We start from the raw sequence: 19,626 nt of genomic DNA on the forward strand, positions 1-19,626 counted from the left end.
ATAACCACTGTACCTGCCTCCCAGGCTGTGAGGATTCACTGAGATAATTATATAATGCTTGCAACAATGTCTGGCACATAGTAAAAATGATCACTGAATGTTAGCCACATCTTACCCCTGCAAGGCTTACCTCCCTGGAACCCATTGGTCCCAACCCTGCTCCTGAATCAGGCACAGTCCAGCTTGCCGCGGGAGCAAAGATCAGTACTCAGTGCTCCTGTCCCTTCCTCAGGCCAGAGCTGAGGAGGAGACTGAGTCACAAAAGACACCTCAGCTGCAGTTTGACCTCCGGGACTCACAGTCTGAGCAGCAGGTGCCACCAGCATGTGAGAGGTCCAGAGCTCTTCTGTCTCGTCCACCCGCCTGGGTGCACCCATGCTGGGAGCGCCTGCACCATTTGAGCATCTCCGATAGCATCCGCCAGAGTGTGTGCGGATTCACAGAAGTATGCAAATCACTAAGAATCCAGGGACTGGCACAGCCCATACGTGCACCCACACTCACGAGGGGGCCTGCTGCCTCTCAGCGTGGCAGGGATGTGACCTGTTAATGAATGTATTTACTTCCCAGAGTCTGTGGGCATGTTTTGCATCGATCTGTAGATGGATTTGTTTTGGGGAGCAGGGAGAGAATGAGGGCCCCCTGTGCCCAGTCTTACAGGGTGCAAGTAGCTGATGGGAAGAGCAGATTGCCTTTCAGCCGGGCCTGGTCCTGTGAGTCAGGGGCCTCCACCTTAGTGGGCGTGAAAGGCCTGTGTGATCTCAAGGGAGACATGGCCTCTCCGAGCCTCTCCTTATCTGTACAACCGACAGACGTAATGATTGGTGAGGCAATGAGGCTGATTGCTCAGCATTAGCTATGGCCACCCCTCCTGGCCAGTCACACAGGGATCAAACCAGGGGTCAGTCCAGAGGTCAGAGTCAGGAGCAGACAACTCAGATCCAGCCAGGGACAGACTCAGCCAGGGACAGGCAGGTCACACAGACATGTGCCTCACGTATGCTTCAAGGGGCCCTCCCCCGGGCAGAACTAAAGGACAGCTCCTGTTGCCATAGGAGGGATCTGGGTGAGATACTAGGAGGAACTGCCAGCATGATGATGTGTGATGAACAAGGGCCTCTGGCCAACAGGTCTGAATCAGGGTTGCCCAGCCCAGACTGGCAGGAAGGGCACGGATCACGGGGGCTTGAGTACTAAACCTCACCTGGACACAGGGTGAAACAGCCCAACCCCAGAGGACCATTTGTGGCCCCAGATGGTCAAATCCCCTTTTCCTCCCATCTACCACTGGCTTCTCCCCGAACCAGTCTTAATTCCAGGAGTGCCATGATGAGAGAGGGGGCAGCTTAGGCTGACCACCAAGAGAGCCCCCACCGAGGTGCAGGCTGGACTGCTGGTGAGGGGCCACAGGTGTTCACAGGTACCAAGCCCTTGGAAAGAGACAAGGCACCAGGCTTCCTGGAGGTGTGCTGCATCTAGCTCAGCACGCTGCCAGGTCTCTCTGCCCACATGTCCTGACCTCCCTGGGTCCATTGCCATGCAAGAGAGAGAGGCCAGGCTCCTCCATACCCTCTGCACAGGTGGAAGGGCTTGGAGGATCTGGGGCCACGGGACCCTGCCAGCCCATTTTAGCCTGCCCGGGCCCATGGACCTTGTTGCCCGCCCCTGCCTGGATCTGGGTCCCCACTGTGCCTTTGCCTCTGGGGCTATGGAGCAGGCCACAGCAGAACAGGAAAGGGCGTCCCCAATACCAAATCCTCCAGTGACCACCTCCTCGCCTTCTACCCCATCACCAAAGCCTGCAGCCTTCAGTGACCACCTCCTCGCCTTCTACCCCATCATCAAAGTCTGCAGGAGACTTGAGACGGATTTGTTCAGGGCATGTGACTGATGCGTCTATAGGGGTCTCAGTGCTCTAGGCCGTCTGGTATTTGCCTGGTGTGTGTGAAGACCTGGATTAAGGCTCCCAGCCTTACTACTAATGGGCTGTGCACTTGGAGCCCTTAGAGCCTTAGATTTACAACCTATAAAATGGAGTTAATGTCTACTTCACAGGATTCTATTTGCATTTTAACAGAAAACAAAGTCTTAAGTCAAAGGAATGAATCTCTCTCTCTTTTTTTAGACCAAGTCTAGCTCTGTCATTGGAGTGCAATGGCGCGATCTTGGCTCACTGCAACCTCCACCTCCGGGGTTCAAGCAATTCTCGTGCCTCAGCCTCCTGAGTAGCTGGGACTACAGGTGTCACCATGCCCAGCTAATTTTTTGTATTTTTAGTAGAGACTGGGTTTGGCCATGTTGCCCAGGCTGGTCTGAAACTCCTCGCCTCAAGTATCCGCCCATCTCAGCCTCCCAAATTGCTGGGATTACAGGCATGAGCCACTGTGTGCAGCCAGGAGTGAATCCCTACCAGAGTAATTCCAAGTCTCACCCACCGATAAAGAATTCTGAGGGCAGAGCCGGGCCACTTTCTCAGGCCTCTGATTTCATACTGTGGTGTTAGTTACTTCTGAGAGGACGACTTGCTGCCAGAGCTCTATTTTTTATGTTAGAGGCTCCTGCTGCCTGCAGACTGCTGTCTGGGAAGGGCACAACATTGGGAGGGAGAGGGAGGTGTGAGTCCCTCCGTGGTCCCGCTGCTTTGTACTTCTCTGTCTCATTTCCTTTTCAGCGCCACTCTGGGAAATCAGTATTTTAGCCCCATTTTATCCTCAGAAAATTGAGGTTCTGAGATGTTATCTTTGTGGCCTGGGTCATATTAAGTGCCAAAGGCATCATTTAAGCCTAAGATGTCCTGGCTTCAAGGTCTCAGCATGTGGAAGACAGGCCCCCTCATCCTGCCATCCCTGCTGCGGCTTCACTGTGGGCCCAGGGGACATCTCAGCCCCGAGAAGGGTCAGCCGCCCCTCCTGGACCACTGACGCCCGACAGAACTCCTCTGTGCCCTCTCCTCACCAGACCTTGTTCCTCCCAGTTGCTCCCACAGCCAGGGGGCAGTGAGGGCTGCTCTTCCCCCAACCCCACTGAGGAACCCAGGAAGGTGAAGGAGAGAATCAATCCTGGTGGAGGCTGGGGAGGGCCCGAGCCATGAGACCAGCTCCTCCCCCAGGGGATGTTATCAGTGGGTCCAGAGGGCAAAATAGGGAACCTGGTGGAGGGAGGGACAAAGGCCTTGGGCTCTGAGTGACCTTGGCCCTTCCCCACCGACCCCTGCCCTGCACTCAGGAGGAGGCAGTGGTGGGGCACACAGGGGTGGGGGCGGGTGGGGGCTGCTGGGTGAGCAGTGCTCACCTGCCCGGATTGAAACCCACAGATGGATGTGCTGGGAGGAGCTGTGAGGGCTCAGCCCTGTCTCCAGGCCTGCCGGAGCCACTGCTGCCTGGTCTTCCGTGCCTTTACTCCAGGCCCCCCCCAGCCCAACCCACCCGCTTGTTCTTAAATCTGAAGAAGTTCCTCACCCCTCTACTCCAGGCTGTGTTCAGGGCTTGGGGCTGGCGGAGGCAGGGGCCTAAAATTCCAGTGTGAAGGGCCGAGATGGGCCCGAGGCCCCTGGCCTATGTCCAAGCCGTTTCCCCTCTCACCAGTCTCTCCCTGGGGAGCCAGTCAGCTAGGAAGGAATGGGGGTACCCCAGGCCCACCCCTAGTTCCTGAGCTCATCTGGGCTGCAGGGCTGGCGGGACAGCAGCATGGACACAGTCTCCTGGGGATTTCCCAACTCTCCCGCCAGCTTGCTGCCTCTGGCCGCCCTGCCTCAGGCCCTGGTCTCTGATCAGCAGGTGACCTTTGCCCAGTGCCCTGGGTCCTCAGTGCCTGCTGCCCTGGAGACAATATAAAACAGGTCAGAACCCTCCTGCCTGCCTGCTCTGTTCATCCCTAGAGGCAGCTGCTCCAGGTAATGCCCTCTGGGGAGGGGAAAGAGGAGGGGAGGAGGATGAAGAGGAGCAAGAGGAGCTCCCTGCCCAGCCCAGCCAGCAAGCCTGGAGAAACACTTGCTAGAGCTAAGGAAGCCTCGGAGCTGGACGGGTGCCCCCCACCCCTCATCATAACCTGAAGAAAATGGAGGCCCGGGAGGGGTGTCACTTGCCCAAAGCTACACAGGGGGTGGGGCTGGAAATGGTTCCAAGTGCAGGCTTCCCCGTCATTCTGCAGGCTTAGGGCTGGAGGAAGCCTTAGACAGCCCAGTCCTACCCAGACAGGGAAACTGAGGCCTGGAGAGGGCCAGAAAGCCCCCAAAGTCACACAGCATGTTGGCTGCACTGGACAGAGACCAGTCCAGACCGCAGGTGCCTTGATGTCCAGTCTGGTGGGTTTTCTGCTCCATCCCACCTACCTCCCTTTGGGCCCCTCACTAGTCCCCCTTCTGAGAGCCCGTATTAGCAGGAAGCAGGCCCCTACTCCCTCTGGCAGACCCAGCTCAGGTCCCACCTTAGGGGTCATGCCACCTGTCCAGGGAGGGGTCCAGAGGCATGGGGGCCTGGGGTGCCCCTCACAGGACAATTCCTTGCAGGAACAGAGGCGCCATGCAGCCCCGGGTACTCCTTGTTGCTGCCCTGCTGTCACTCCTGGCCTCTGCCAGTAAGCACTTGGTGGGACTGGGCTGGGGGCAGGATGGAGGTGGCTTGGGGATCCCAGTCCTAATGGGTGGTCAAGCAGGAGCTCAGGGCTCGCCTAGAGGCCGATCCACCACACTCAGCCCTGCTCTTTCCTCAGGAGCTTCAGAGGCCGAGGACACCTCCCTTCTTGGCTTCATGCAGGGCTACATGCAGCATGCCACCAAGACCGCCAAGGATGCACTGACCAGCGTCCAGGAGTCCCAGGTGGCCCAGCAGGCCAGGTACACCCGCTGGCCTCCCTCCCCATCCCTCATGCCAGCTCCCTCCATTCCCACCCGCCCTGCCCTGGTGAGATCCCAGCAATGGAATGGAGGTGCCAGCCTCCCCTGGTCCTGTGCCTCTTTGGCCTCCTCTTTCCTCACAGGGCCTTTGTCAGGCTGCTGTGGGAGAGACGACAGAGTTGAGACTGCGTTCCTCCCGGGTCCCTCCTTTCTCCCCAGAGCAGTTCTAGGGTGGGCCATTTTAGCCCTCATTTCCATTTTCCTTTCCTTTTCTTTCTTTTTATTTTCTTTTCTTTCTTTCTTTTTTTTTTTGAGATGGAGTCTCCCTCTGTCACCCAGGCTAGAGTGCAGTGGTGCGATCTCAGCGATCTCAGCTCACTGCAACCTCTGCCTCCCAGGTTCACCCCGTTCTCCTGCCTCAGCCTCCCAAGTAGCTGGGATTACAGGCGTGCCACCACATCCAGCTACTTTTTGTATTTTTCTCAGAGACGGGGTTTCCCCATGTTGGACAGGCTGGTCTTGAACTCCTGACCTCAGGTGATCTGCCTACCTCGGCCTCCCAAATTGCTGGGATTACAGGCATGAGCCACTGCGCCTGACCCCATTTTCCTTTTCTGAAGGTCTGGCTAGAGCAGTGGTCCTCAACCTTTTTGGCACCAGGGACCAGTTTTGTGGTAGACAGTTTTTCCATGGGTCAGCGGGGATGGCTTGGGGATGAAACTGCTCCACCTCAGATCACCAGGCATTGGATTCTCATAAGAAGCCCTCCACCCCGACCCCTGGCATGCGCAGTTCACAACAGGTTTCACACTCCTGTGAGAATCTAATGCCGCCTAACCTGACAGAAGGCGGGGCTCGGGCAGTATTCCTCTGTCACCCATCACTCACTTTGTGCTGTGCAGCCTGGCTCCTAACTGGCCATGGACCAGTACCCATCTGTGACTTGGGGGCTGGGGACCCCTGGGCTAGGGGTTTGCCTTGGGAGGCCCCACTTGGCCCAATTCTAGCCTGGGTATGAGAGTGCTTCTGCTTTGTTCCAAGACCTGGGGCCAGGGTGAGCAGAAGTGTGTCCTTCCTCTCCCATCCTGCCCCTGCCCATCGGTCCTCTCCTCTCCCTACTCCCTTCCTCACCTCACCCTGACTGGCATTGGCTGGCATAGCAGAGGTTGTTTATAAGCATTCTTAATCCTCAGAACCGGCTTTGGGGTAGGTGTTATTTTCCCACTTTGCAGATGAGAAAATTGAGGCTCAGAGTGATTAGGTGACCTGCCCCAGATCACACAACTAATCAATCCTCCAATGACTTTCCAAATGAGAGGTTGCCTCCTTCTGTCCTACCCTGCTCAGAACCAGGATGTACAACTCCAGGGGATACTGTCTGCACAGAAAACAATGACAGCCTTGACCTTTCACATCTCCCCACCCTGTCACTCTGTGCCTCAAGCCCAGGGGCAAAAACATCTGAGGTGACCTGGAGACGGCAGGGTTCGACTTGTGCTGGGGTTCCTGTAAGGGCATCTCTTCTCCCAGGGTGGCAGCTGTGGGCAGTCCTGCCTGAGGTCTCAGGGCTGTTGTCCAGTGAAGTTGAGAGGGTGGCAGGGAGAGCCAGTGGGGACATGGGTGTGGGTCCCATAGTTGCCTCCAAAGGAGTTCTCATGCCCTGCTCTGTTGCTTCCCCTTACTGATTTAGAGGCTGGGTGACCGATGGCTTCAGTTCCCTGAAAGACTACTGGAGCACCGTTAAGGACAAGTTATCTGGGTTCTGGGATTTGAACCCTGAGGCCAAACCCACTCTGGCTGAGGCTGCCTGAGACCTCAATACCCCAAGTCCACCTGCCTGTCCATCCTGCCAGCTCCTTGGGTCCTGCAGCCTCCAGGGCTGCCCCTGTAGGTTGCTTAAAAGGGACAGTATTCTCAGTGCCCTCCTACCGCACCTCATGCCTGGCCCCCCTCCAGGCAGGGTGTCCTCCCAATAAAGCTGGACAAGAAGCTGCTATGAGTGGGCCGTCACAAGTGTGCCATCTGTGTCTGGGTATGGGAAAGGGCCGAGGCTGTTCTGTGGGTAGGCACTGGACGGACTACAGGTCAGGCAGGCCTGGGGTCCAGCGCTCTATCCACCTTCTGGTAGCTGGGCAGTCTCTGGGCCTCAGTTTCTCCATCTCTAAGGTAGGAATCACCTTCCGTACCCTGCCTTCCTTGACAGGTTTGTGCGGAAGGTCAAACCAGACAATAAGCTTGCTGATACTTTGATAAACTGTTAGGTGCTGCACAACATGACCTGAGTGTGTGCCGTATGCCAGCCACTATGCCTGGTACTTAAGTCATCATCAGAGTTGAGACTGTGTGTGTTCACTTAAAACCGTGGAGCTGACCTCCCCTATCCAGGCCACCTGGCCCTCTTAGGCACAGGGGAGGGGAGGAGGCCGGATGCGCTAGGGGTTAGAGTAAGATGCAACGAGGCGCTAGTCTTAGCTCCTCCCCTTGGTATCAGCCTCAGTTTCTTACATGTAAAGTGGATACAACCATATCCCCTCCACCGTAGGCCTGCCATGAGATTGAAATGAGAGAGCGTTCGAACCGTTTGGCACAGCACCTGCGTGTAAAGATGCCTGATCAATGTTGTCATCATTATAGTTGAGCTGACTGGGCCCTTGGGACCTGGACTGGAGTGGCGGGGGGTGGTGTCCTGGGATCCAAAAAGGAGCACAAGATCTCCCCCAACAGAGGCTGCTTCCTTTGTGTCCCCACCACCCAAAAGATGTTAGGTCAGAGAGCCCCAGAGCTGCAGATGGCTTGAGTAGGGCTCCACTCTTCAGATGAAAAAACTGTGGCCCAGAGAGGCAAAGGCACTTGGCCAGCATCACAGAGCCAGCACGTGGCAGGGCCAGACCTTGAGCCCAGGTCAGCTGCGAGTATTCTGCTCAGTTGGTGCAGAAAACAGTTTTGTTGCTCCTGTGTCAGGTGTTAGGGACTCCTTTACAGATCTCAGTGGCATCGGTGTATCCAGCCCCACCTGGAGACTGCTTTCTTCTGGAAATTCCCCAGGGCTTCTCTCTGGGCTGAGATCTCAGCACCCGTATCTGGAAAATGTTCCCACCCAGACCTGGCTGGATGACTGCTGTTGTAGCTCTGGAAGGTTAGGAACTAAAACGCCCACTCCTTTACCCAGGGGGTAGTTAAGATACACTGGAGATGGGGACATGGATATGGGCAGATTATCCAGGGCCTGCATGAGTGGGCGAAAGGCCCTGCAGAGAGAGGGTAGGGAAGGCTGTACAAGCGCACTGCCCAGATCTGTGAAGCCACATGCATGCATGCGGGGACATTCAGACATGAGTGCAAGGAGGGACTGTGACCAGGGAGGTCATGTGACAATACATAGGCATGCCTGCACACCCATGTGAACTTGAGTGCCAGGCCACACACTCTTTTTTTTTTTTTTTTTTTTTACCTGGAGTCTTGCTCTGTTGCCCAGGCTGGAGTGTGGTGGCATGATTTCAGCTGTGACCTCTGCCCCCTGGGTTCAAGCAATTCTCCTTCCTCAGCCTCCCTAGTAGCTGGGATTACGGGTGCAAGCCACCACGCCCAGCTGATTTTTTGTATTTTTAGTAGAGACAGTGTTTCACTATATTGGCCAGGCTGGTCTCAAACTCCTGGCCTAAAGTGATATGCCCGCCTCAGCCTCCCAAAGTGCTGGGATTACACGCTTGAGCCACCGTGCCTGACCCACACACTCTTTTTAATAATCATGGATGGCCAGGGGTGCAGGGTCTAAAAAGCACTGCCTAGCTCATCCTGCTGTTCACTGGGCAAGCGACGTCACATCTCCAGGTTTCAGCATCCTCATCCATGCTGTGCCTCTGATGGCAATCTAGCCAGGATGGGAGGAAGGAAGGATGCAGTGACATCACAGATATGAGAGCATCTCGGAAATAAAAATGTACCTGCAAGAGGTGGTGGTGATTTTTCTGACTCAGGCCAGCTTCTGCCAGGGCTAGCGGAAAGAGGGGGTGGCGTGGCATGGCATGGAGCCGGTGGCATGGCATGGAGCCGCAGCGGGTGGAGGGCTGGCTTACACTGCCGTGCCTGAGGAAGCGGCGGCTGTTTCTGGGTGGGATAGGAGTAGTGGGAGGGGGATACTGGCCTTGTGAGAAGAAAAGGGAAGTGTTCGAGAAGTTTTTGAATTCATAAAGGAGGAGGCTCTCAAACTCCAAGCACTTCACTTGCACCCGGGGCCAAACCCCAATCCCAGTGACTCCCTGAGGCCGCCCCGCCCCGCCCCGCTGACAGCGACTGGGCTGGAGAAGGCTCTGTACGGAACACCTCTGGGGACGGGGAACCCACTGCTCCCAACTAAAGCAACCCTGTTTCCTGTCCTGCCCCAGACAGGGCTGCAGGCCTTGTCTGAGTCCCTTTCAGGGCAGCTGGCCTTGGATTGTCTGTGGCTTTGCCTGGTCCACTGTGACTTCCTTTCTACTTGAGCCTTGGTAAGGCAGACTCTACTCCCTCACTCGTAAGCAGCCAGGCGTCCGGCAGGTCCTCCAACGTGGATCTTGGCCCTAAGACGCCCAGTCTGGGCACGGAGTTGTTGAACTCCGGCTGGAAGTCCCTGCTCCAGGGCCAAAGGCCCCATCCGGGCTCCCCCGATGTCCCCGCACCCCCCTCTATTCTCCCAAAAGAAAGAAGCGGCTTCCCACTTCGGAAACGTTTATTCTGAGCACCGGGAAGGGGGGCGGCGGCGGGCGCCTCACTGGGTGCTGAGCTTCTTAGTGTACTCCTCGAGAGCGCTCAGGAAGCTGACCTTGAAGCTCTCCAGCACGGGCAGCAGGCCCTGGCGGAGGTCCTCGAGCGCGGGCTTGGCCTTCTCGCTGAGCGTGCTCAGATGCTCGCTGGCCTTGGCGTGGTACTCGGCCAGGCGGGCGCCGCCGTTCTCCTTGAGCGCCTCAAGGCGCGCGGCCAGGCGCTGGCGCAGCTCATCGCTGTAGGGGGCCAAATGCGTGCGCAGCGCGTCCACGTGGGCGCGCGCGCGGTCGCGCACCTCCTCGCCCAGCGGGCTCAGTTTCTCGTGCAGCTCGTGCAGCTTCTGGCGCGTGCCCTCGTGGAGCTCCGCGCGCAGCGGCTCCACCTTCTGGCGGTAGAGCTCCATCTCCTCCTGCCACTTCTTCTGGAAGTCGTCCAGGTAGGGCTGCACCTTGGCCTTCACCTCCTCCAGATCCTTGCTCATCTCCTGCCTCAGGCCCTCTGTCTCCTTTTCCAGGTTATCCCAGAACTCCTGGGTCACCGGGCCGAGCTGTTCTCGCAGCTTGCTGACGGTGGAGGTCACGCTGTCCCAGTTGTCCAGGAGCTTTAGGCTGGGGCGTGAGACAGAAGGGTTGAGGGCTGGCCTCCCAGTGCCCCAGCCTACCGGGGTGAGCCCTGGGCAACACCTGTTCGCGGAGGTGCAGTGGCCTTGCGTTTCCAGTACACGCTCAACCAAAACCCCTGCCCCGCCAGGCCATGCCCCTTTGTGCAGCTGGACCGAGGCACAGAGAGGAGCTAAGAAGGAGACAGAGCTGGGACTGGTGCCCAGTTACCTTGGTCTCCAAAGTGGGCCCTTGAAGGACCTCGCTTCTATGCCTCCAGCACATTCGCCTCTCCGAAGACAGCCCACACTCTTGCTGGGCAGGGGTAGAGGAGGTGGTGAAGAAGGGAAAGGGGTCTGCTACACTTGCAGGCACAATGTGGCACTGTGATCACAGATCGGGCAGCCCTGGTCTGTCCTTTGCAAGGGGGCATGGGCTGTGACCCTGCATGGGGATCCCATTCCGGTTTCTCCATCCAGACCATCTGTGGGACCCAGCTCATCAGATAGTAGGTGAGGACTCGGCCAGTCTGGCTTCAACATCTTCCCACAGGCCTCTGGCCCCTGCCCCTGCCCTCAACCCCAGGCTGGGTCCTTACTTTAGCTGTTTTCCCAAGGCGGAGCCTTCAAACTGGGACACATAGTCTTTGCCGCTGTCTTTGAGTGCTTCCACGTACACAGTGACCAGGTCCTTCACTCGATCCCAGGGGGTCTGTGGGGGTTCATCTTGCTGCCAGAAATGCCGAGCCTGGCTCCCTGAGGGTGGGAGGGGAGACCCAGATCAGGCCAGCTGTGGGCTGAGATCTGAGCCGAAAGGCCAAGCTTGGAGGTGGGGGAGAGGGCGCTGCCTCTGCCCAGGAGGGTGGGCCACAGGGGTTTGGGGAGAAAGCCCCCCGATGGTTGGCTCCCTAGGCTGGGGGACACCTACCCGTCAGGAAGAGCACGGCCAAGGTCAGCACCGTAGCTTTCATCCTGAAGGGCCGTGGGGGACCTGGAGGAGAAGAAGGGGCTGGTTGAGTGGGGGGCCTCTAGCATGCGGAAGCCCCGTGCTCCCCCATTCATTGCAGCAAGGTGAGGAGAAGGGCGCAGAGTGGGAGAAGACCCCAGGTACCCGGAGGCCCGGCCTGGAGCAGGGCCTGACCCTCGAGCTGGGGAGCCAGAGTCACCCGAAGCAGGGAGCAGGACTCACCTCCTTCTCGCAGTCTCTAAGCAGCCAGCCCTTGCGGGGCCTATTTATGTCTCCAGCCAGGGGCTGGGCTGGGAGGCAGATAAGCCCAGCCCCAGCCCTGTTGCTGCTCACGGGTCCTGGCAATGTGGAACTTAAGAGTTCAAGGATCAGCTCTGTCCTTGGGGCTGGGCAAATAGAGTGGGCAAACAGCAAGCTGCGGGGGCTGCAGGGCAGGGGTCAAGGGTTCAGTGGGGGCGGGAGGGGAGTGTCTGCAGGCTTGCAGGTCCCTGGGGTGGGGTCGGGGTTCCCTGCACTCATCCCTTCCCCTCCATGGGAGTGTGTGGGCGGTTGCCATTGTCCATTGTGTTGGCAGAGGAGAGGGTGGAGGGACGCTGGGACTCCTCCACCCAGGAGACCTCCTCCCCCACCATCCTGCATTCCAGGGAGACTACTTCACTCCCCTTCCCCTTCCCCCCGTCCTGTCCTCCCACCAGTGCGCTTCTTTAGTCCCCAGCAGGTCCTCCAGGCCTCTCTCCAAGCCTCCCAAACTGGTAAACCTGGGGAGAGGGGAGAGCGCTCCGTGGCTCCCAGACTGAGGTTTCGGAGACCTCTTGCATCAAAACACTCTTGAGACTAATTCAGAGCTGCCGACTTTTAATTCTGTCTTGTAAAGATATTGTAAAGACCATCACTTCAAAAAGGAAAGACTTGAAAAAAAAAGGGCATAATCTCAGAATTACATTACAGAATTGAAGCCCCTTAGATTGAAGACGTCTCCCTTCGCATTGTTCACACTTACATTTGATCACGCACACGTGAGACTGGATCTCAGCCCTCGGGAAGCCCTGGTGTGGGGAGAAGACCCTCGGGTAAGGAAGTGGCAGGAGACCACCTTTCTCATTTCACTTGGCCTCCATCTTGCTGGAGGAAGATTGTGGGCAAGTTATGTAATCTCTCTGAGCCTCAGTTTTTTATCTGCAAAATGGGGCAAGAATGGTCAGGGTTTTTGGAGGCCCCTGAGACAGCCTGTGAACGTGAAGTGCAGTGTGTCCGTTCGTGTTTGCAGCATCATCTTGTCAGGTTTCTCCTGGAAGGCCCAGACCTCCCCCAGCAGGTTACTGACAGGACCTGAGTCCTAGAGCCCGTGATGCAGGCTGAGAAGAACTGTGAGATCACTCCAGCCCCTTCCCACGCCACCATCTCACAGATGAACAGACTGAAGAGCACGGAGGGACTTTGCCCAAAGGCTCTCATCTCTCAGGGAGTTAGACGCAAGGCTGGACCTAGAACCCAGTCTCTGGACTTAGGATGCAGGGCAGACATGTGCCCTGTACCATCACCCCAGGAAACTCCCTAACACTACAAACCAGCCTGACATCTCTGTTTACCAGATCAGGGAGTGGTCGGCCTCATGCCTTTCACTTCAGAGAAGATTCTGGAGCCAGAAAACCTTAGATTTGAATCCCAGCTCTGCCACTTACTAGCTGTGTGACCCTGGATGAGTTACGATGCGTCACCTCCCCACACATCAGTTTCTGATTGAAGATAATGATAGAACATGCCATCGCCCACAGTTATGGCAGGGGTTACTGTGTGGCAAGCAGAATAACGCTCCCCAAAGATGTCCACATACTCATCCCTGGAACCTGTGGCTTTGCTACCTTCCATGGCAAAAAAAGATTTTGCCAGTGTGATTAAGGACCTGGAGATGGGGTGGTTGGCCTGGATTCTCCAGGTGGGCCCATTGTCATCACAGGGGCCCTTAGTTATACAAGAGGGACGCGGGGCCTCAGAGTCAGAGAAGGAGATGTGAGGATGGCAGCGGAGGTCAGACTCATGTGACTGCTGGAAGGGGGCCATGAGCTGAGGGGCATGGCCAGCCCTTCCCTAGAAGCTGGAGAAGGCAAAGGATTTTCCCCTGTAGCCTCCAGAAGGAGCACAGCTCTGCTGGCACCATGATTTTAGCCCAGTGTGACCCATTTTGGACTTCTGTCCTCCCTAACTGTAAGGTAATAAATTTGTATCGTTTTAAGCATGAAATTTGAACATATATGCAAAACTGTTAGAAAGGTACCTCGCACTTAGTAAACAGTAACTATTGTGTTTTCTAGAATCCCAGTTTCTGGTATTGTATTCCCTTATTCCCAGTACACTTGCTGTATCAGACCTGAGACCTCAGCTTCTGCAGCAGGTGTGAAGGCAGCAATCCCACATTTCTCTGCTTGACCTTAACTTGCAGTTGCTGAGATATGGGTCTTTCCCAGGACTGAAGGGGCCCCAGATGTCTGTGGGACTGTGTAGACAGGGAGGTGGCCTTGGTGAGCCGTCAGCCTGGACTGCCTACTTAGCCATCCCAGCTGTCTGTAGCTCTAGAAAGTGGGAAGGTGGCTGGTCCCCTGCTGGGACAGCTCACAGGTGTCTCAGGCCAAGAGAGCATCTTTTCTTTTGGAGGGTAGAGTTTGCCCCAGTCAGCACATGGGGGAACTCCTGTGGTTGTACTCCAAGATACTTGCCAGTGTTTGACCCTTCTCTTTGGTTTGTTACTAAAAGGATTGTTATGGCTAAACCTAGTATTTAACATTTGCACAGTTCTTTAGTGGCCAAAGCACTTTCACAACTTAGAATATCCCTATAAGGCTGGAGGCCAGATTTTACCCTTGTGATTTTTGCCTGTGGGAAAACTGCAGCTCAGAGCTGCCCTGCATCCTTCAGCTGTTAACTATGTAGCACTGGCAGGGGTGGGAATCGGGAGGCCTGGCTTCTAGTTTTTTGAGGGTGGCCTTGCACCCTTGCGGAGCCTGCAGCCTTTGCAGTCTGATCAGGGACTTCTCAGTTTCCTGGCTCGGGGACTGCAAGGCGTCAGGATAGGGGGTGCTGTTGAACAGCATCTTACCAAGCAGGCAGTTTCCTTTTTTAAATATACTTATTCACCAGGGCGGCTACTCCATTTTATTGCAAGGTATTTGGCTTAAACTCGTCCAAGGCCCCTTTACTAATGTTTTGGAAAGGAAGGAAGTCTTTCTGGACAGAGCTGATGGAAAAACTCACAACAACAAACTGGGTTGATGACACACTCAGACTCAGGGTCCAGCCAGGCATTGTTCAAGGTGCTCAGTGGCCATGGGTTGGACTGTTCAGTGGCTGCGGGGCCCACAAAGTAGGCCTCTGTTTCCACCCACTTCTCTCTCTCATCTTGGGAGCCTCCAGAGCGACTGCTCCTGAACAGGGTTACCAAGTCCTGGCCCTGGATGCCCTGACATGTGCGAAAGTGTTGGCAGTGACTGCAGGAGTGGATTTTGCACAGAAAGATTAGCAACTCCTTTCACAATTTATGTCCCAGCATACTGGTCCGTCTGTATCGGGAGGACTCTGTCCCCTGCTAGGTCTGGCACCTATTTGCTCAGTGAATGGCACTGGCACGCTAAAGGGAGGGTCACCAGCCTGGTCATACGGAGGAGTGGGTCCTGGGAGGGGAGGCAGTCTCATACCAGCCCCTGCTCAGAACATTTCTTCTGGGAGCATGTGGTGTCAGCCAGAATGAGAGTTAGGGAGGGGAGGTGCCGACTGAGCAGGGGAGACAGGACCCCCACCCCCACTATTTGGCAATTTTGCTGCAGCCCCAAGTTAGACCCGTGGGTGGGGCACTGCAGCCAACTATGCAAGATTCTCTCCTGCCCTCCTGCTTAGAAAAGACTAAGGCCAGGACAGAGCTCATCTTTGATCAGCAGGAGGGAAGCACAGTAGCCCTGTGAATTCTTGATCTTTGCAGTTGGTGTGGGGTGAGGCTGGCACAAAGTCAGAAAGAAAATCATGCTCTACATGGTTTTCTGTCAGCATGGCTCCTGTTTTCTGGAGCTGAGCTCTCCAGTCTGTATCCAGGAGCCAGTGCCCTGCTTCCTCCAAAGGCTCACCCTCCCTCTGGTCCAAAGGCACCCTGGCTGATTTTAGGAGGGAGTGGCATCTATTACAATAGGTGCTACAATTTGCTGGAAGGGATCTGGGTATTATCACTGTTTGGTTCTAGAGACTCACCTAGTCCTCCCTGAGAGCATACACAGACTCAGGAGTTTTAGAAGACCCTTCTTGAGAAGGCTGTTTTCTTCTCTAAATGGCCCTACAGCAACTTTCTAGCCCCTCCACAGACTTGTAGTCTTTCTTTTCTTTCCAGGAATGCAGTGGTGCGATCACGGCTCACTGCAGCCTCAAACTCCTGGGCTCACATGGTCCTTCAGCCTCAGCCTCCTGAGCAGCTGGGACTACAAGCATCTGCCACTAAGCCTGGTTAAGTTTATTTTTTATAGAGGTGAGGTCTTGCTATGTTGCCCAGGCTGGACTCGAACTCCTGGGCTTACGTCATTCTCCTGCCTCAGTCTCCTGAGCAGCTGGGGTTACAGGCGCGTGACACCATGCCCAGTTTGGAAGGCTTTCTAAATTCCCACCTCTCATTCTTCCTTCTGTGAACTCAGATGGTGTTTCCAGCTTCAGTAAGCTTTCTTCATAGAAGCCTTCAACCACCTGTCTCTTAGCCATGCCTGGAAACTTGCTGGAAACTCTATCCTGCCCTTGGAAGTTCACGTATGGATAAAGGGGAAAACTATAGGAAAATCCCACCCCTGCCCTGCCTTTTTTTTTTTTTTTTTTTTTTTTTTTGAGATGGAGTATCCTGCTGTCACCCAGGCTGGAGTGTAGTGGTGCAATCTTGGCTTGCTGCAGCAACCTCTGCCTCCTGGGTTCAAGCCATTCTTCTGCCTCAGCATCCCGAGTAGCTGGGACTACCGGTGCCCGCCACTACACCTGGCTAATTTTTGTATTTTTAGTAAAGACGGGATTTCGCCACATTGGCCAGGCTGGTCTCGAACTCCTGACTTCGGGTGATCCACCCACCTCGGCCTCCAAAAGTACTGGATTTACAGGCGTGAGCCACGCCTGGCCCCTCCCTTTCTTTCCAAATACTTATTTGGCTGTCCTTTCATTCGGCCAATGGAGGTCACGTCATGAAGGGTCCAGCCTGTGTCCACTCTTTGAGGATCTTTCCCTATACTCTTCAAAAGTGCCCTTTCAAGGAGCTGTTTTCCACCTGGCCCGGCAAATTCAAATGCTCCCTTCTGATGGGGCAGAGTCTGAGCTGGGTGCCCAGGGACACAGTGTGAAGCAGAGTTCAGGCTTCTAGAGAATGTGAGTTTCATAAGGGTGAGATGAGATCATGAATCACTCAAAGCCCCACCCTAAGCCTGGCAGACCTCTCCAGCCTCCACTGCTCCAGCTCCCACTTACCTGAGGCTTCTCCTAACTAGACTCCAAACCACAGGCAAATAATCGATCAGCCTAAGAACACAATCAGGCTTCTATCTACACAACCTCCTACTGTCCAACTAAGTAACCAAGTTGTAAGTAAGTGCCTCACAAAAGGACAAAAGGAAGGACAAAAGGTCTTAGCAACTTGAGTCTGCAGATTTTTTTTAATCCTTTTTAGTTCAACATAAAATGAGAAAGAAAAAAAAATACTTCTGACGTTTTCAAAGAACAGAAATAGGAAAGTATGTTCATATACATTCAACATATACTGCGCAGATTGGTTACTACAATACAAAGCAATGAGTTGTTTTTTTTTTTAAAGTGTAGTTTGCAAGATGGCACGGTTAGTAGGCTCACTGGCTTTCTTCTGGTGTTGCTGGAGGGTGCAGTCTGCTCTCCCATACATACAGTACCATGTAAACAGATCAGGCTGAGCACGTGGTGGTGGTAGGGCAGGTTGGGGGCATAAGAGCTGGAACAAGCGCAGATAAGTCAACAGCTTTTAGGGCTTTCTTGGTAAGCCCCCTTCTGGTGAGTAGTTGGTGACCCCACCAAGTGGGGGGGAGACTGGGACCATGGAAACATGGGACAGCTCCCAGGAAAGGCTCTTGCACTGCAGAATTCCACTCAAGGGATATTGGGTCCAGGAGCCAAGCTGCCAGTATCAGTGGAGAAGGACAAGGTGCATGGAGATCCTGCCAGCAACATCGGGATGGCCATGCCGGGCACCTGCTTTCCTCTGTGCAAATTCAGGATGAAAGACTAGGAGGGGACTCAGGACCTCTTGTTCTGCTTTCCCAGAAAAAACAAGGGTGGAGAGTCAGAGTATTCAAGGTCTCTCTCTTATTTTGAAGATCAGAGGGAGATAACCCAGACCCTCTCTCAGCCCCAGCCAGCAGAGAAGACTTTGGTTTCTAACAATGAAGAGAAATAAAGATAACACAAACAATAGCTATTGCGTATGCACTGCTTCAGCTGGGGAAAGGAGACCACTGCATCTGTCACTGGCACAAGTAAGAGCTGTTCACAATTACAATGCCTAAAGGAAATACTTTGAACAAAAGGTGCAAGTCACAATTCAAATAGAACAGAATCTGGTTAAACATTTCTCATTTAAACAAAAATTCCTTTTCTCTTTATTAATAATGATAATAACAATAATATCAACATTTACCAAAAACAATTTCTACATGATCAAGAATTAAAATATAGGGGCTGAGGGTGCCCAGTGGGGAAGAGGGGGTTAGGAGAGAGGCAGGGCCCAAGGCAACCTACTACACTTCTTGCCTGTGACAAAGAGGCTGAAAGGGGAGAGCATATATATATATATATAATATATATACACACATATAATATATATATTATATATATACACTTATATATATGGAGAAACAATCCTTTTTATAGCACAATATAAAATGAGAATGGAAGATGTCACAGAAAGCATAGTGCACTGCTGTCGGGTGTTCAGTCCATAGATAAAACCAGCAGGATGATAAAGGCAACCAACTTTCCAGGTTACAAGAGGGGAGCTGAGTTATCCACCAAAAGCAAAGGCTCAAATTGAGACATTCTAACTGGCAAACCATCTATGCCAGGTCACTCTCAGCCTCCGTGCTAAACTCGTCATATGATCTTGGCTGGGACAGACATGTTTTCCGTGGATCCCAGCAGTAAAGACCTCTCTGGGTTCCAGGCTTGGGGGTTTCTCTTTTTTTGTTCTTTTTGTTCTCTAAGTGCCAGAAGCCGTCACCCTTCCTCTCTCCCTTTGCCTGCCATTAGGATTCCAGAGGATGGCATCCTTTAGTATTTGCTTTTGGGGAAGAGCAATGCAGGGGGATGGAGGGTGCTCTGCTGATGAAGGCTAGGGAGGGAGTGGCCCTGAGGCCCCTGGCCTCTGAACTCTAACTGCTTTGCTCTCCTGTTTCAAAAAAGGAACGAGAGGAAAAAAAGGAAGAAAAAGAAAGTAAATGACCTCCAGAAGAAAACATACCAAAAACAAAACAAAACACAAACCCCCAAACACAACAAAAAAACCACCAACTCAAATATACTGTCACAAAAGATGAAGAACGTGGATTTCCTTCCTGTTTATTTCCTTGGTGACTTGGTCATACAAGCAAACATGGCAAAACCCTCTCAGAACCCAAAAGAACAGCACACGGCTGAACCAAATGTGAGGAAAGGAGCTGTGATATTTTGGGTGGAGAGAAACACAAGGGTGATTTGGCGCAACGCTGCAAGATACTGTGGGTTTACGATCAACCTTTTCATTCCCAAGCTGTACACAAAACCTGGAATAAAGCAGACACAGAGAAGAATTAGTTTGAAAAGAGACTCAAATATTCCATTTAAAACTTTTAAAAAAATGGAGCGGGTTCGCTTTTCCTCAGGTGTTCAGGCAGCTTGCCGTACTGAGGCTCTGATGTGGATTTGCCAAGTGGCTTCCCTTTCATCAGGCCTCTTCTGTCAGAGATTTTCCAGAGACAACCCATGGTGCCTGCTGTGTACTCTCTGCATTACTCCAGCCGAACGAGCCAGTTTCCCCATTCTTTCTACCATGGGCCTCTCATCACACATTTCCCTGGTCTGGAATATCCTGCCACTTGCTTCTGTACGGCCTTAAAAAATATGGCTGGACATGTTTTCCTGCCAGGTTTTGTCTTTTAGACTGAATTTAAGGACTTCCTCCTTTCCTTATTACGCTGGCCAGAGGTCACCTCCACCCTCTGGAGCCGTAGCTCACTGCTGTCTCTATAAAGGCTACAGCACCTATAACACGAGGCGGGTCTTGTGTCTTATTCCCCATAACCGAACCAAGAGACTGTCTTTAGCATTTCTTCTGCACACCTCCACCCCTACCTCATGCCCTAAAACTAGCAGTGTAGTTAATGCAAAGCAAGAAACTGTGAAGGCCTCGAGGGGAGGCGTGGCACTGTCGACTGCACTGGCCACCACAACACATGCGCTGAAGCTCCCGATGGGATC

General features: G+C 54.0%; 5 protein-coding genes across 12 annotated transcripts in view; 2 read left to right on the plus strand and 3 right to left on the minus strand.

Moving 5' to 3' along the window:
• Positions 1 to 19,626, plus strand: part of PAFAH1B2 (platelet activating factor acetylhydrolase 1b catalytic subunit 2) — a 1,197,441-nt gene that overhangs the window by 848,045 nt on the left and 329,770 nt on the right. The window lies entirely within an intron of this gene.
• Positions 1 to 19,626, minus strand: part of BUD13 (BUD13 homolog) — a 367,265-nt gene that overhangs the window by 77,580 nt on the left and 270,059 nt on the right. The window lies entirely within an intron of this gene.
• On the plus strand, positions 3,811 to 6,833 carry APOC3 (apolipoprotein C3). Its single transcript, XM_050759011.1, has 4 exons — positions 3,811 to 3,892; positions 4,508 to 4,575; positions 4,711 to 4,834; positions 6,525 to 6,833. Exons 2-4 carry the CDS (start codon positions 4,521 to 4,523, stop codon positions 6,643 to 6,645), a joined length of 300 nt encoding a protein of 99 aa, XP_050614968.1. The 5' UTR covers positions 3,811 to 3,892; positions 4,508 to 4,520; the 3' UTR covers positions 6,646 to 6,833.
• On the minus strand, positions 9,525 to 11,709 carry APOA1 (apolipoprotein A1). 2 transcript variants are annotated; one of them, XM_050759005.1, is made up of 4 exons: positions 11,365 to 11,709; positions 11,104 to 11,166; positions 10,775 to 10,931; positions 9,525 to 10,185 (listed from the first exon to the last, which is right to left on the minus strand). In XM_050759005.1, the coding sequence occupies exons 2-4, from the start codon at positions 11,144 to 11,146 to the stop codon at positions 9,582 to 9,584; spliced, it is 804 nt and encodes a 267-aa protein (XP_050614962.1). In that variant the 5' UTR covers positions 11,147 to 11,166; positions 11,365 to 11,709; the 3' UTR covers positions 9,525 to 9,581. The 2 variants fall into 2 exon arrangements, with proteins under 2 accessions (XP_050614962.1, XP_050614963.1); XM_050759006.1 differs by lacking the exon at positions 11,365 to 11,709 and adding an exon at positions 11,278 to 11,301.
• SIK3 (SIK family kinase 3) overlaps positions 16,784 to 19,626 on the minus strand; it is a 304,186-nt gene continuing 301,343 nt past the window's right edge. For all 7 annotated transcript variants that reach the window (XM_050758978.1, XM_050758980.1, XM_050758977.1 and 4 more), the window contains one exon: positions 16,784 to 18,932. The gene's annotated coding sequence lies outside the window, so the exon portion shown is untranslated. The remainder of the gene's footprint in view (positions 18,933 to 19,626) is intronic.

The sequence above is a fragment of the Macaca thibetana genome, chromosome 14, assembly GCF_024542745.1.
Source record: "Macaca thibetana thibetana isolate TM-01 chromosome 14, ASM2454274v1, whole genome shotgun sequence".
NCBI classification, from domain to species: Eukaryota; Metazoa; Chordata; class Mammalia; order Primates; family Cercopithecidae; genus Macaca; species Macaca thibetana.

Bases quoted from the DNA above. Each gene is read 5' to 3' on its own strand.
- APOC3 (XM_050759011.1), top strand. From the start codon at position 4,521: ATGCAGCCCCGGGTACTCCTTGTTGCTGCCCTGCTGTCACTCCTGGCC. The intron at 4,576-4,710 runs GTAAGCACTTGG...CTCTTTCCTCAG, and splicing joins GTCACTCCTGGCCTCTGCCA to GAGCTTCAGAGGCCGAGGAC. The intron at 4,835-6,524 runs GTACACCCGCTG...TTACTGATTTAG, and splicing joins CAGGTGGCCCAGCAGGCCAG to AGGCTGGGTGACCGATGGCT.
- APOA1 (XM_050759005.1), bottom strand. From the start codon at position 11,146: ATGAAAGCTACGGTGCTGACCTTGGCCGTGCTCTTCCTGACGG. The intron at 10,932-11,103 runs GTAGGTGTCCCC...TCCCACCCTCAG, and splicing joins GGCCGTGCTCTTCCTGACGG to GGAGCCAGGCTCGGCATTTC. The intron at 10,186-10,774 runs GTAAGGACCCAG...CTCACGCCCCAG, and splicing joins GCCTTGGGAAAACAGCTAAA to CCTAAAGCTCCTGGACAACT.